The following is a 17202-nucleotide window of genomic DNA, read 5'->3' on the forward strand; positions in this document are numbered from 1 at the left end:
TCTGAGCAGATCAAATGTGATCAGAGATTCCTTCAATGTGGAAGAGAGATACAGGAGAAATAATGGATGTAATAATCAACTGGCATTATTGTTGATTTTGAGGGTTTAAGGGGACCAGGAGCCAAGGAATGCAAGAAGCCTCTATAAGCTAAAAAGATGTAAAAGATTCCATTCCTGAAAAGAACACAGTCTTGGTGACTATTTGATTTTAAACAAGTTATACTCATCTCATACTTCTGACTCCCAAAGCCAAAGAGATCATGAATGTGTGTTATTTCAAATACTAAATACATGTTGATTTTTTACTGCAGCAATAAGAAATTCAAGTAAAATGCAATTCTCATTTTGCATTTCCATTACAAACTGACATAGAAGGTTACTATTATGGTTTGAATATCAAATGCTCCCCTACCCTGTAGTAATGCTTGAATGCTTGGTTCATCACTGGTAAAGCTGTATATAGGTGCTCTATACACTCTAGGTGGGAGTCCTTAACCGGAAGAAGTAGATAACTGGAGGTCAGGACATGGAGTATATATCTTGGCCTACTTCCTGCCCCGGCTCTACTTCTGATCTGCCTGGATGAGTGCAGGCAGCTTCATAGTCACGTCAGCACAGTCCTGAGCCTGCTCCTCCGCCATGACTGACAGTGATCTCTGAAACCATAAGCCTAAATAAATCTTCCACCCTAAAATTGCTTCTTGTTGGGTGTAATATTAATTCAGTGTGAAACTTCTGATGCTCGCATGGCCAATGAGCCTACCTTGTGTGTGTGCATGTGTGTGTGTGCTGCATGTAAGCCTGACTTGCATAGTGTGTGTGTGTGTGTGTGTGTGTGTGTGTGTGTGTGTGTGTGTGTGCGTGTGTGCATGTAAGCCTGACCGCTGCAGAGGCTTTGCCTGGGAGTCTCTGTTGGAAAAACTGCCCTCCCCACAGCAGTCTGAGCACTGTGCATGCACTGCTGTTTTTGAAAGGAGCTGCAGCCCCAAACCAGGAAGTCTGGCCAGCTGTATAAGAGCACTATCTTTCCAAGCCTAGGCACTTTCACCACCCCTGATCTTAAAACCTGAGGCCCTGGACAGAGTGCTTCGGGTGCGTCTGCCAATGCGTCCTCATGAGGAATTCAAAGAAAAACTTTGAAAACTCAGTCCCTTGTAAGTCCATTTCTGGACACACCATGAATGAAGGCTATGCATCTGACTTAGCTCAAAAGAACACAAGTGACCATTGGCAGGACTGCACTGTACAGTACCCCAGTGAGCATCTGAATGCTCCAAGCAGCTAGTCTGAAGAGTGAGTCCCTCCTAGTTCCTATGTTAATCTACCCTCTGCCCGTGCACAATTGCAGTGGGGAAGTGGAACTGAGGAAGCCAATGCCATCTCCTCCACTCCTAGTGTCTTGCTTATACCATTCCAGTATGTGACTATAGGCTAAACACTTTAATTCCAGCTTTTTTGTCAGGTACTCTAGATAGTTCAGCTTTCTCCTTGATTCTGTTGTGATCCTGGCAACAGCTAACTATAAAAGCTGGTACTGAAGTCACCTACATATGTACTACCAGCTTGATACTGTGTGCTTTTGTGTTCAGTTGTGGTCTACGGACTCATCATGCCAGCTTAGGCACAAGTTGAATTAACTAACTATATACTGGACAGGGAGATCAATATATGTGAGCTAGATACGGGTTATCTAAACTATTAGCTTCTCTTGGCTACATTGGATGAAGAGTTAGCATAGGGCTGAAGAGATGGCTCAGTGGTTAAAAGCACTGCCTGCTCTTCCAGAGGAAAGGGTTCAAGTCTCAGCCCTTACATGGTAACTCACACCTGTTTATAAAATGAGGAGGGCCAGCACTCCTCATTAAGTGAACTTTGGCAACGGCATCACGATGGCCAGTGTGGCTGAATTTGGGTATTTGAATGGAATAGTGACCTTTTTTCTCTATTACTGGATATTAGGAGGTATGTTTTATAAAAGGATATTGTGCAAATGACACCCAAGAGCTCTTCCCCATTTCTGCAGTAAGCTTCTTCCCATTAAGTCAGATATTGCAACTCCCTCGAGAGAAATGTTGAGTTAAAAATGAGTCATCAGCTAAGACGGCTACACAGACGACACACTACAATCTTCAAATCAAGAAAACTCCAGAGTATCAGGATTCTCAAGGAATAATAAAAACCTAGAACTGAGAAAGCTAGTGATTTGCTAATTAAAAATCTGAGAACCACTAAGCTGCCACACAATCTTATTTTAACACATTTATTATTTTTATCATTTCTACCTAATGTTTAATCAACAACCTTATCAGCTAGGCCAGCTATTTGCCTTGGACAATGGATTACTCTAACCCTTCCTGGGCTCTCATGCGTTCCTCTATTTCCCCTATTTTTGTATCTTGTGTTTGCTCTGTTTTTTTCCTTCTTGTGCCCTTCCTAATTGAGGGTGGCTAGAATGATATGGATGAAGCCTTACTTACTGGAGCATGGACAACTTACCAGTGACTATACCATTAATAAAAATGACTCCCTTTCTGCTATTGACCATTAGTGTCGGTAGCTCTTCAGGAAGGGACAGAATCTCATGAGCTCCACTCCTGCCCATGATGGAATGCTGACTGGCCCCATATTGTGTAGGTCTTATTGGACTGATACAAGTCTACACCAGGCTAATTGTTTACCGTGGTGCACAGCTTCAGATACTGCTTGAAATGAAAATTACCAAGTCACAGTCCCTAAACCAGTGTTGAATGTACAGGAAGCACTGAAGGGAATTTGCTGGATTGATTTGAGAAGTAACTGTATGTAATTCCCCCTAGGAGACCACCGTCCCTCCCTTTCTGTCCACTAGACTCAGTCTTTTCATACAAGCATACACCAGTAGTCGTCAGATACTCAATTCAGAGTCATGCTGCTTTGAAACAACAGATGTCACTGGGCCCTGGTAGCACACGCCTTTAATGCCAGCACTTGGGAGGCAGAAGCAGGCAGATCTCTGGACTCAAGGTCAGCCTGGTGAGTTCCAGGACAGTCAGGATTACACAGAAAAACCCTGTCTCAAAAAATAAAGGGAAAAGAAACATTGGAAGAGTGTTGAAGGTACACTTCCAAATATCAGGTATGCTTTAAAATGAACATTTTTATAAGGATAATAAAAGCTAATGACTAGCCACGATATATGACCTGACAATACATCTGTTCCTTCTCATTTGGAGATGATAGAATACCCACCCTGTGTGCTGTTGTGTCCTGGGACGGAAGAAACCTAGCTCTATTAATCAGGCCTAACTACCAGCGGATGGAGTTACAGCCTCTCAACAGGCTTGTTGTACACGGCTGCTAACAAGCTACAGGTGCTTTAGTAAAAGTCCTGTTATAAAGCAGCTCTGTCAGAGAGGGACAATGTGGCGCAAGGGAACACCTGCTGCACTAAGAATTTCAAAGTCGGGGCTTCAAACTCCAGCTTAGCAGCAGCAAGTGTATCTGAAGCCTTAAAGAAGTCGCTACTTGTCTGGCTCCAATGTTCTCATTTGTAAAATCAAAGGCCTCACTATAAACGAGAGTGAGGCCATTTAGCCGCGGAACAGCAGGCCAGCAATCACAACCCGATCCTAATGCCGGCAAGATTACCAGGAAAGTCTCACAGAAATCTTCCCACATTAAAAATAGCTCCGGCCACAGAAGAGCACTGGGAACTCTCTTACCACTGTGGTGCCCAGTAGCTGTGAAGGCACACAGACAGGAACGTGTTTGATATGAGGAAAAAAAAATCATTATTAAAACAAGAGTGCCTTAAATCATGCCGAAAATAGATCAACATTTAATATTGGCAAACAGTTGCTGATAAAGACAATTGTATACACACTGTCCAACTGGCAAAATGTTACATTTCAAAGACTTAGGAACCCGTTTCTGGAAACACCATAAATGGAGGTGGGGCTTCACGTTTGGCTCCACAAGAGAACAAATGGCCCTTAGTGTAGCAAACACTGAAACTCTGCATCCTGCAAATAGGCTTATACAAAAGACCTTTCAGAATATTTTATAAACTTTCTAAGTTAGTATATAGAGTAATGGTGTTGGGAGCCACCTGGAGGCACAGGTGGTCCTGCAGTTTGGAGGTAGCCACGTGGGGCTGAGCACCCTTGCCTGCACCCTTGCTTGCACATGCTCAGAACAGCAGAATGGCATTAACCAATCAGGACAGCATTCAAGCCTCTCCACCGTTTACAAGCAGCTGCCTCGGGGCTCTACTCTCTCTCTCTAAGCTTTCTCTCGTCCCTGCTCTATCTTCCCTTCCCCCAATTTTCCTCAACGGAATGCTCCGAATAAAGATGTGACCAGGGAAGGAATTCTCGTTTTTAGTGGCGTTCATTCCTGCTGGTCAGGATGCGTGCCACATAATGGGTTTATTATGGTATTCTTATAATACACATTTATATACTTTGTCCTTATTGCACTCCCTTCCACACTGATCTCCACATTCCCTCCTTGCTCCCTCTCACTGGTCCCTTTTCCTCCCATCAAATAGTCTGCACCTCCTTCTGTCTTTGTATCACATGCATTCCACAATCTTTTCTATCAATCCCCTTCCTTTAAGATCTCTTCCTTCCATCTCAAGGTCCCCTTTCTTCTTCATGACTCACATACACCCGCATACATACATAATACACATACACATACATACATACATACACACACACACACACACATATATATATATATACATACATATACTTAAAACTACAACATTCACATGAGAAAAATGCAGTGTTTGTTTGTTTTTTCTGAATCTGGCTTATTTTGTTTAACTCAGTTATCTCCAGTTACATTCATTTTTTTCTGAACGTATTTTTCACTTTTTTCTTTTTTTTTCTGTCACACTTTATTCTGCCTGGAGAAACTATGAACTGTTGCACGAGTTCTAATTGATCTTAACGATAAAAACCCAGACCCAGATATCAAGGCAAAGGCTGAAAGGTCAGAGTGAGAAAGGAGCCAGCCACAGCCAACTCTTATCTTGCTATCTTCTCAGTCGAAAAGGGGCCGACCTCATGTCTTCTCCGGCCTTATATTCCTCTTTCTGTCCAGCCATATTCATTCTTGGATAGTCTATTACTGCTATGAAGACAGGCTATTGACAGTTTGTGTTATTTTCTATCCTGACACTTTGCTGAAAGTGTCAGATCCGAGATCTTCCTGTTGGAATTGTTAGGGTATTTTTATTATTCAATCATCTGCAAATAGGAATTGTTGTGATAAAACGTCATGATCAAGGCAACTGATAAAAGATAACATTGAATTTGGCTTGTGGCTTCTAGTTTGTCATTGGAGTTCATGATGGCAGAGTGAAGGAACAACTAAGAATTCACATTTTGATCCACAACTTCAAGGCCAAGAGATACTGGGGATGGTGAAGCCTTTGAAAGCTCAAAACCTGTCCTCCGTTACACATTTCCTCCAACAAATCACACCTCCTGATCCTTCCCAAGCAGGTCCACCGGCTGGGGACCAAGTGGTCCATAGATGAGCCTACTGGGGCCACTTTCACTCCAACAGCAGAAACTTTGACTTTCTCCCTTCCTAAACATAAGTCCTATTTTCTCTTTCCTGTTGCTCTAGCTAAGTCTTTGAATATTATTCCAAAGAGCACCGAGAGCAGGCACCCTTGTTTCAGTCTTGATTTTAGGGAAAATGTTTTTTTACATTTCCCCATTTAATATAATGTTGGCTGTAGGATGTCCTATATAGGTTACATCATGTCGAGATATGATCCTTCCATTCCTAACTTCTTTAGGACTTCCAACATGAAGGGATACTGAACTTCATCAATGGCCTTTTCTCTTATTTGTTATGCCACATTTACTTACTGCCATATTTGGAAACAACCTCGAACCCTGAATAAAAATATTTTGGTCTGGTGAATTTTTAAATATATTTTAAATTTCAATTTGCACATATTTTATTGAGAGTTTTGTGTCTGTATCCATCAGGGAAACTGGTCTGTGATTTTCTTTGTTGTTATGGTTGTTGTTGTTGTTGTTGTTGTTATGATGGTGTCCTTATCTAGTTTGTGTGTTAAGATAATACTGGTTTTATAGAATGGGTTTGTTAATGTTCCTTCTTCTATTTCATAGGACAGTTTGATAAGCACTGGTGCTAGATATTTCTTAAGATTTAGTAAAATCTGGTGTGAATCTGTTCACTCCTAGGCTCAACTCTGCACCTAGGCAATTAATTTGACATATATTTACTTATCTTTTGTTTCCCCTTCAAGAGTGAAAACATTAAGAGTAATCAGACCTTTCACCTTTTTCTGGTAGTCACACTACAACAGTTGGCCAAAGAGCCTGCCAGGCAGAAGTGTGTTCTAAAGATGTCACTGTGCTCCTTCTTTGGCTACCATATTATTAAAAATAGACTCCAAGAAATTATAATATTCCTGGGAAATCTCTTGTTGGAATAAGGGGCTGAGACACCCAGAGAAACAATTCGATTTCCAGAGGAAGAAATCTGTCTCCTAGGGAAAGATTTACAATTTGTTAGGTGACCCAACAAGAGAGACTATTGAAGGAGAGACTTAAGATCTGAGGTAGTGGTGGCCAGGAGACCACACATTGGCCAGACTGCATAGTTATTAACATCTCTTACTTTCTATTTTAACCCTACTCTTATATCAAGACCCCAGAGATGAACTTAGGGGTCATTACATCTCTTTGATCTCCTTTTTACTATAAATTCAGCTATTTTAATGGACTTGTTGGGAGCAGGTGGCTGAAATTGGCTTGTTGAAATCCACTTGTGACTCCCAACTTCAGCAAAATTTGATAAGTGAAACTAAGTGATTAATGAATGGATACCACATACAGCACAGATACACAGGATAGAGGGATCACCTGTAGATGAGCCAGAGTAGAATGGTACAATGTTTTATTATATAATATGGACAGTCACTTAAAAACCTATAAATAACGTACTTCTGAAACAAATTCCACGTATACGTGGACTAGTGTTAACCACAGGGCAACTGAAACCATGAAAAGCGATGACTCAGCAGTAAAGAGCTCTTGCTGGCTTCCAGAGGACCTCGGTTCAATTCCCAGCACACACATAGTGCCTCACAACCATCTCTAACCCCAGTCCCACGAGAATCTGAATGCTCTCTTCTGGCCTGTGAGGACACTAGAATATATTGGTGCATGTATATATATGCAAGCAAGTAAAATAAGTAATTTTTTTTTTTTTTTTTGGTTTTTCGAGACAGGGTTTCTCTGTAACTTTGGAGCCTGTCCTGGAACTAGCTCTTGCAGACCAGGCTGGCCTCGAAATCATGGAGATCCGCCTGCCTCTGCCTCCCAAGTGCTGGGATTAAAGGCGTGTACCACCATTGCCCGGCCTAAAAGAAGTATTTTAAGGCAAAAATATACTTTGTCCATTGGAAAATATGTTCTGCTACACATGGAAATAAAATGACCAGGGACAGCTCTTACTTACTTAAACTGTATGAGGCTCCAGGTTTGATTCTCATCACCACCAAACAAAAACCAATAGAATAGAATTTGACTAGGAGAATAGACTATACTAACTAGGCTAGAATAGAATATAAGTTTCCACACGAGGAAAAAATCCAATCCTAATTGTTCCTATAAATTACCAAACATATATTCACAAAATGATGGCATGTCATATAGATAGCTAAAAAAAAAAATCAGTTCCAAAGGAAGTAGAGAGAGGGCTCAATAGTTAAGAGCACTGGCTGCTCTTCTAGAGAACTCATACTCAATTACTAGAACCTACATAGTGACTCACCACCATCTGTAATTCGAGGCCCAGGGGATCCAGTGCTGTCTTTTGGCTACTGCAGGCACCAGGCACACACACTGTGCACAGACATATACGCAAAAAAAACTACCCACACACTAAATGACATTTTTCAAAATTACTTCTTAAGTTTTCAGTTTAAGTTAAGATTATCAAGAATTCTATTTAATATTTGGGAATTAACTGATAGGCAATAAAAGTAAGGTATTTTTTTTTAAAAAAAAATCAATGGGTTTTGCTGTGAAATTTTGTCCTGAAATATTGTGTGCATGTGAAGTCAAAGAACTTAATCACAAAAGATATGCAGTTTGAATGAACTCTGTAAGACCAACCCAAGTCAAATTACCCAAGATAAACTATTGAATAAACAATCCCATACACCTGAACTGAATAACATTTGCATTTAAGATATAAATCGACTATTAATCCATGTTCCTTGACAGTGAGAACAACTGGCTGATCCTTTCTGAGCCCTGGAAGAACCCATCATGAGCTCTTTACTCGAGACTCAGCATGGAAGAGATAAAATGGTCCAAATTGTAAACAAGGAAAAATTAATAGTGGTGCATGACTTCTAAAATTGCTGAAATGATTGATGGCCAATGCTTGGTCTATCAAACCTATATTCTTGGGCAGACAATAATTAAGTAATTTCTAACCTGGTAGGTTGTTTTACCTCTAGTGTACATTTTGTGATTATCTAGCAACTTTCTTGTGCAAGAAGCTTCATTCTACAACAGCAGCAAAAGAGTTATTTAGAATCAATGGAAGAATGCATAAAGAAGATGTGGCACATATACACATTAGAGTTCTACTCAGCGGTAAAAAAAAAATGACATCTTGAATTTTGCATGCAAATGGATGGACATAGAAAACACTTTACTGAGTGAGATAACCCAGACCCAAAAAGATGAATATGGTATGTACTCACTTATTAGTGGACTCTAGCCATAAACAAAGGACATTGAGCCTACAGTTCGTGATCCTGGAGAAGCTAAATAAGAAGGTGAACCCAAAGAAAAACATATATTTATCCTCCTGGAAATTGAAAGTAGACAAGATCACCGGGCAAAAGTTGGGAGCATGGGGGTGGGAGTGGGGTGGGGAGAAGGAAAGAGGGGGAGAGGGGGAGAGAGAAGAGAGAAGGGGAGGATTGGGGAGAGTTTGGGGGAGTGGGATGGTTGAGATGAAGGAAGTGTGGTTATGGGAGCAGGGAAGAAAATATCTTAATTAAGGGAGCCATTTTAGGGTTGGCAAGAGACTTGGCTCTAGAGGGGATCTCAGGTGTCCAAAAGGATTTCCCCAGCTAGGTCCTTGGGCAACAGATGAGAGGGTGCCTGAACTGGCTTTGTCCCATAGCCACACTGATGACTATCTTGAATATCACCATAGAACCTTCATCCAGCAATGGATGGAGATAGAGACAGAGACCCACATTGGAGCACTGGATTGAGCTCCCAAGGCCCAGATGAAGAGCAGAAGGAGGGAGAAGATGATCAAGGAAGTCAGAACTGCGAGGGGTACGTCCACCCACTGAGACGATGGGACTGATCTAATGGGAGCTCACCAAGGCCAGCTGGACTGGGACTGAACTAGCATGTGATCAAACCGGATTCTCTGAATGTGGCTGACAATGGGGGCTGACTGAGAAGCCAATGATAATGGTACTGGCTTTTTGGGATCCTAGTCTGTTTGGATGCTCACCTTCCTAGGCCTGGATGGAGGGGGGGAGGGCCTTGGACTTCCCACAGGGCAGGGCACCCTGACTTCTTTTAGGACTGGAGAGGGAGCGGGAGAGGGAGGAGGGAGGGGGAGAGAAAAAAAAGAATTATCCTCTGGGGAAATTCTTGGTGAACAACGATAGAGTTATCATTTCACTATTATAACACAGCTAATTATTACAAATAAAATGTCCCTGGGAAATGCTCACTCACCTGGTGAAGAGACACGATGACCATGGCAACTCTTTTAAAGGAAAATATTTAATTGGGGCTAGCTTACAGTTGAGAGGTTTAGTACATTATTGTCATGGTGTGTGAGGGCCCAGATGTGAGCCTTTCCCACCTCGACTGGAGGTCAAAGTTTGAGCTTATTTTTGTTCTCCTAAAGTTGTTGACAACAGATGTGGCTACAAATAAGAGATTCTGACTTAGGGTGTGGTTAATTAGTATTTTGGGTATAGAGGTAGATCCACTCCACCAGGACCAAACGTCAGAAAATCCAAGTCTATTCCTTATATCATGTTAATGACTTCTGTTACCTCCCCCACCCCTTTTAGAATAAGGTATATAAGCATGTAGAAAATAAATGCAGACAGATTCAGGGATTCGGTATTCACTGAAAGTCCCTCCTGATGCTATTCTATGTTTCTGTCTCTTATTTCTCTTAAGTCTCTGTTCCTTTGATTTAATAATTCTAACCCTCACACTCCTACCCTGTAACATAAGTTTCATCAAAGCTGGTCTTCGACGATGGTGGTGTGCAGGCAGACATGGTGTTAGAGAAGCTGAGAGTTCTACATCTTGACCCTCAGTCAGCAGAAGCAACTGTGTTGTCACACTGGGCACAGCCTCAAACTTCAAAGCCTGCCCCAACAGAGACACACTTATTCTGACAAATCCATAATAGTACCATTCCCTATGGGTCAAGCATTTAAACATATGAAGTCTATGGGAACCATACCTACTCAAACCATACCTGGATTGCCCGAACCAGAGGCATTGTAGACAAACACACAGACACACAAACACTATCCCTGTAGACATGAGTTGACACCTATCTACACCGAACCAAGACTCCATGTTGAGATGACTCAGTGGTTAAAAATGCTCGCTGTACAAGCTGACAACCTGAGTTTGACCCCCCAGATTGCACAAGAGCACAGAACCAATTCCCAAAAGTTGTCTTCTGATCTCTGCATATGCACACGTGTACATACACATCATTCATATCAACACAACCAATGCAAATTAATTTTTCTTTTTTTATTGTTTTGTTTTTAAAGACAGGGTGTCTAGAGGCTTTTTATTGGACATATCGCAGAATCTGGACAGCTATCTTCTACTGAGAGACTGATTAATTCCCTGGGTATACTATGGGCCAAGCCAATGTGGGTTCACATGGCACTTACATGTCCCCTGAGCTTAGCCAGGGACATGACCGTGCACTGCTCATGTAAGATTTTAGACAATTCTGAAGCCATTTCTGACAATTCCAAACCCTCTCAGCCTCTGTACCTCAGTGCTTCCCCTCCTCCCCTGGGAACCAAGGACCTAACAGCTACACATACACGTACTCAGTTCCTGAACAATTACCCATACGCGTATTATGTTTTGACTCAGTCCCCTGGGAAACGGGGTCAAAATGACCTCTTACCTCATCTGATCTGACAATAGCTCTCCAGCCAATTATTGGTATTAGCTCTTTTCGAACAAGCCAATCATAATGGTCAAGGAACAGCCCCTCTTGTTTCTATGGGGCCTTCTCCTTTAAGAGTAGACGGTACCAGCTAGTCGGGGTCTCTCGGCTTCCTGAATGCTGAGGGACCCTGTCATGACAGAATTAATAAAATCCTCATGCTTTTGCATCGGCTGTGGTATATGAGGTGGTCTCTGGGGGTAACTCCTTCTCGGTTTGGACACTAGAGTCCAACACTCACACAGTAGAGGGGTCATGCCCATCTCTAAATCACCCCTTCACTGATAACCCTGGCTGTTATCAGTGGCTGGCCTTGCAAGTATTACTTACTGGTCTTCAACCTTGGCAAGTCCGCCAGCTGTTAATTAGACCAGGTGGCGTTTATCATCCACCCTTGTGAGCACTGTTCTTACCACTACTACCAAGAGGCAGCTGCAGTTTTTCTTGGTTACTTTGTATGTAGTGCTGTCTGGAGGGCAGTCTAAGGTGTCTCCTTCCTGAAACGGGTACAGGCTTTTTAGGAGTCATTTCTGCCCACTGTTGGAAGCATGAAAGAGGCAATATCTTCCCTATGTTTCTCAAGAGTGGCTTCATGGGAGACAGCTAGAAGTTGCCAAGGGCTTGGTTGTCCTGACAGCCCAATCGTTTCTTCTCACTTAGTCAGCCAGGCTATCTCCCATCCAGCTGCAAGCACTCTTACGTAATTCCATAGCATTTCCACACTGACCATTTCAGCTCTAATATTCCAGAAGATCTGTTTTTACCATAAAAACATCACAGCCTGTATAGACTGGAAGGATTCAGATACCATTCAACTGTCTCTGTTGAATGGTTCACTTACTTTTGTTAGGGATGCTTTCGTCTTTCAGGATTATTTTCTATATTTGTCCCCTGAACTGTACTCTCAACATCTTAGCTGTTTGCATTCACTGACTGCTGAATGACCTCACATCACCAACATCAGCAGGAACACTATTCAACTGATAACTGAGTATGCTCCCTTACTCAGTTCTTGTGATGATGACTTGTGAATTCCACACTAAGATCAAATAAATTCATTTAGGATGCTGACACAAAGAAATCAATGCCTCAAATTTTGGTCAGTCTCTCAAAGTAGAGAGCTAAGAGGCAGAAATGATTAGACTTCATCCAGTTTGAACCCCACATACTGCACCCTAATTCCATACAGACAACAGCATCCCAGTTTAAGAGCTCACCTCACAGCAGAGCTGTGGTCAACTGTGGGCAGCCAGACACTTAAAAGACCCTACACAGCAAATGTGGAGCAAAGGAAAGCGTACTTCTACATTGTTTCTAGTTCCAACTGCTGGACTATGTGCTGGTACTGAGAACTGCTGGATTCTAGAATCACAAATAAGTCAGTTGAGGTCTCAAAAGCTAGGTCTGTTGTAATGTGGTTTCAATAAGATAGTGGCCTTTTCTGTAATTAGAAAAAATACAGCATTTGAATCTGAATTTTAGAGCTCTTATAGGTTTAAGAAATTTCTTTTTAAATGCATTATTTTCTTATATTAAAAAATAAAACAGGACCCCAAACCATATATTTTTGTGTGTGCTTTGGGTTCTAATTTGCTACTTTCAATATGTGACTCTCTCTCACACATCACTGCACAAATACTCTGCTGCTCACATGAGAACTGTGACGCCACCAGGTCTGATATTTGCCCCCAGTGTCAGAGTCTTAGATGTCAGAAACACCTCCACCGACACATCTGTACGAGTGTTCCTATCTCCCCTTCAGGTCAGGCTACTCATGCTACAACTGGGCCATGCAATGCTCTTTATCAGACAGATACCACCTATGCATACCATTTTAACCATATAAGCAAATTTAAGAAAATATTTCATATTTAAATTACAATCTGCACATTATATTACTTCTTCAAATGTCTCATGAATCTAGATCAAATAAGGAAAAGAAATATGGTAAATATATTTCAATTTTATTTTTGTTATAAATTAAGGCATAAGAAAAACTGAGACCACACACTATATACACATGAAACTGAGCACGGAAAGATGCAACAATTCATATGATATAAGCTTTAATATATAAATTAGATGTCACTTTATTCATTGTTAGTCAAGCCAGTCTAAATTCAACATCATTTATCAAAATACTAAAAAGCTAATCAACAACAAAAAAATAAAACCCATTGCAATATAGGTATAGTGTGGGAAAATACGTATTTGTGGCTTTACACAATCTATATTAATCCATTCTATACAATAGTTTTCCAAAATATAAATGGTTCTTTACATGCAATAGAACATACCCGCTGGATGTCCTCATATAATATACAGAAAATAACCTTTAAATGAGACAGGTTCACAGCAAAAGTGGAATGTAGAGAAAGATTTTGCCTTAACACAGTTTTGGATAAGACTAAAACAAACTTTAAAAAAGAAGTTTCTACTTCCAATTAGCATGTTTAAAAGTAAAGTCTACTATGATTTTATATTTTCTAATTATAACCCAAACAGAGAAAACAAAGCAGGGAAAAGAAAGCTAAAGTAGAAAGCCCGATCCTTTGTGAATTTTACACAGGAGCTCGGCCTGTGGCTGCACTGAGGCTGCTTTCCAGTCCACAGCTCCCCAATGACTCCTGCCACTCGGGCTCGCGCACCAGCAGTCAGGTGAGGTCTCCAGGAGGCATCCATCACACCATCGTATAACCATAGCTGCCACAATGGAGGGCCACCAGCAGTCTGTCCTTGAGAATTTCTTTACTTGGGTATTCAGGTAACTTAAGCATATTGATGCTTAAAGAAAAAAAAAAAGACCATCATTAAACAGAATCTCTGAAATTTCTTGTTTTACCTAGCAGTAAAAACACTGCTCATAATTAACATAAAACCACTCTCTCAAATTTGCATTGAAATTGGAAAGCCCTGAAGTGGTATTTAAAAAGGAAGGGAAAACTGCTGCAGTGCAGTTTCTCTCAGAATGCAAATGTAGGGCATGAAAATAAAATCCCAGCTTAAAATAAGGAACCGGGCACTACACACGGAAGCAACGGTGCACTGAGCCGCCACTTTAACTTCAGTGAAACTCAATTAAGTTTTAGGTAGTGTGTGCCTCCCTCCCAAATCTTCCCTTCTAAAACAGAAGCAAAACTACGTAACTACTGATTCTTTTGTAGTTCCAAAATTCTGAGGAGAGATTGAGTGAACTTTTCTTTCATTACAGAATTACAGCACACCACATATGGCAGGCAGCCAGGGTTCCCGTAGTTTTGCCACCGGTGCCTGATGCTCCTTCCTCAGCCATCAAACAATTCAAAGACAACTCAATAACATACAATATACAGATTCTCTGTGTATTTTCCATCTTTACATGGCTTTATTTTAAACTTATACATTTTATATTCTAATGAAGTAAAAATATACCTTCTCAAGGAAAATGGTATCATAACAAAGCAATGGAATGTAACTACTGAAGACTTTAGTCATTTCTTTTTCCTCTATTATAGTAAAATATACATAAATTTAATATTTGAACCATCAAAAAGGAGATACAACAATTACTTTTGATCATTTAAATTAATAAAAAATATTTTATAATTCATTTAAATGTTAATTTAACTTACCATGTGCTGGAAGTTGGCAACAGATTTGGAGTATATGGCACACCAGCAATTGTGAAGTTTTGCAAACCACTTCCACCCATAATATTGGCAAAACCACCATGCGGGACCCTGGAACTAAGAGTTTGTAACATCAGCTGTGATCATGAAAAAAAATCTTTCTGACAGACACATGCTAAGGTCTACATTTGGGCAAGAGTATATCCAACTTTAAAACAGTGACAGAACAGCATGTATTAGTTTGAAAACTTCCAATTCATTCTTGTCTGTTGCTTCATGGCTAGTTAGTGACTGTCCAAGAAGAAAGCTCTCTATGCTTCCATCAGGTAGACTATGCTTTTAACTGGCTACATGACATGTTTACAATAAACGCTGGCTAGTTTTGTGTCAATTTCACACAACAAGAGTCATTTTGGAAAGAAGAATCTCAATTGGGAAAATGTCCCCACCATACTGGCCGGTACGCAGGGAAGCCTGTGGTGCAATTTTCTTGTCTGGTGATTAATGTGGGAGGGTGTACCTCACTGTGAGCAGTGCCACCCCCTGGCTGGTGCTACAGGGTGCTGTAAGAAAGCAAGCTAAGCCGGCAGCTCCAGGGCCTCTACATCAGCTCCTCTACATCAGGTTCCTGCTCTGACTTCTTCACTGATAGACTCTAATGTGGAAGTGGAAGAAAAATAAACCCTTTCCTCTCAAGTTGCTTAAGAACATGGTGATTTATCACAGCAACAGACACCCTAAGACAAAAAGTTTGCTTTGCGTGCCTCCCTATTAAATTAGGACTCTCAAACATGTCCTATTTTACATTTGTATCAGTGGCATTTGTATCCTTGGGATTACCAAAACTGCCTGGAAACTCACAGATGTTAATGCTTGCTGAATAAATGGACTGTGGTTGTTTGAATGTGGAATGTCCTCCAGAAACTCATGTGTTGAATACTTGGTCCCCAGCTGGTGTTACTGTTTGGAGTGCAGTGGATCTTTAGGACAGCAGTTATCAACCTATGGGTCACTGGGGTCACACCTAACACCATCCGAAAACACGGATATTTACATTACAATTCATAACAGGAGCAAAATTACAGCTTTGAAGTAGCAATGATATGGTTGCAGTCAACACTGCATGAGGAACTGTATTAAGGGATCACAGCAGTAGGAAGGTTGAGAACCACTGCATTAGGAGGTAGACCCTTGCTGGGGACCTGGTCCGACTTCCTGTTCCTGTTGCAGTAACTTCTTTGCTTGCCGTCATGCACATCTTCCTCACCATGACGGACTGTCTCCCTCCTGGAACTGTGGGACAGCGTAAGTCCTTTCTCCTTACATGTTGTATCTAGTGATTTTCTTCTTTGTGACAAACACCAAGGCACAAAGAACTTTTCCTCTATTGGCATTCATCTTTCAGATATGGAGAAGAGCAAACATACAATGTCTATGATACACATGTGTGATTGCCCTGGGCATGTGTGTGTCGAGAACTTTAGGCATCTCCTCTATTCTTTTGCAGTGTCTCTCACTGAACCTGAAGTTCATCGCCTGCTCTACATGGCTGCCTCGCCCACTGGCCTCGCCCACTGGTACTAGGGTTCTGTGTGAGATACCACACGCAGCTGTCACACGGGTGCTCAGGATCCACACTCAGGTGCTCACACTTGCACAGCAGGTAGTCTACATGAACCATCTTTCCTGTCCTCAACTATTATTTTTTTTAACCACTGTGTAAAAAATTTGGGACCACAAGAAGGCTAAATTTTAATGTGTAATACACCAACTAAAATTTTTAATCCTGGGCACACAGTTATAGAAAGTATAATTACAAGTTTTCAAGCTTTATGCATTTCAAAATAAATTATTATTTCAAATTACGCTGCATGTGTATTTAATCTAGAGGGGAAATGTATTGCTGTAAGCTGGGGATGTAGCCAATGGAAGTGTACTTGCTCAGAAGATACTAGACTAAGTTAAAGCCTTAGCACCACAAAAAAAAATAATTGGATAAAAACTGACTCAATTACAGTAACACGCTATAATATCCCTAGGATAAATCAGAACACTGATACACACTTAATGTATAAATACTAAGTGTATACTTTTTCACTTCTAACTGTTATCATACAAAGTAAATGGGCTTCATTATAGCATTTTCAAACACATCTCATTATATTTTGTTCTTATTCACCTTCCTCATAGTTCTTTTTCCCTGTACCCCGCTTCTCTTTGCTGGTCCCCTTCTTTCCCCAATAGTCCTCCCTTCCATTTCCACGTTACATACATACTGTGTTGCCTTCTCCTGCTTCCCTTCTCACCTCCTTGCAGACCTCTGCTCCCTCCCACGGTCCTCTTTACTTTCATGGCCATC

The 17202-nt window shown here is 41.1% G+C and overlaps 1 protein-coding gene across 2 annotated transcripts in view; it reads right to left on the bottom strand.

Moving 5' to 3' along the window:
* Positions 1 to 13178: 13178 nt before the first annotated feature.
* Positions 13179 to 17202, bottom strand: part of Hace1 (HECT domain and ankyrin repeat containing E3 ubiquitin protein ligase 1) — a 112808-nt gene continuing 108784 nt past the window's right edge. For both annotated transcript variants that reach the window (XM_085691084.2, XM_085691078.2), the window contains 2 exons: positions 14847 to 14960; positions 13179 to 14019 (listed from right to left, as the gene is read on the bottom strand). In XM_085691084.2, the coding sequence (XP_085547210.2) occupies positions 13917 to 14019; positions 14847 to 14960 (217 nt within the window). In that variant the 3' untranslated portion in view covers positions 13179 to 13916. The remainder of the gene's footprint in view (positions 14020 to 14846; positions 14961 to 17202) is intronic.

This window comes from Myodes glareolus, chromosome 1 (assembly GCF_982192425.1).
Source record: "Myodes glareolus chromosome 1, mMyoGla1.1, whole genome shotgun sequence".
Taxonomy (NCBI): Eukaryota; Metazoa; Chordata; class Mammalia; order Rodentia; family Cricetidae; genus Myodes; species Myodes glareolus.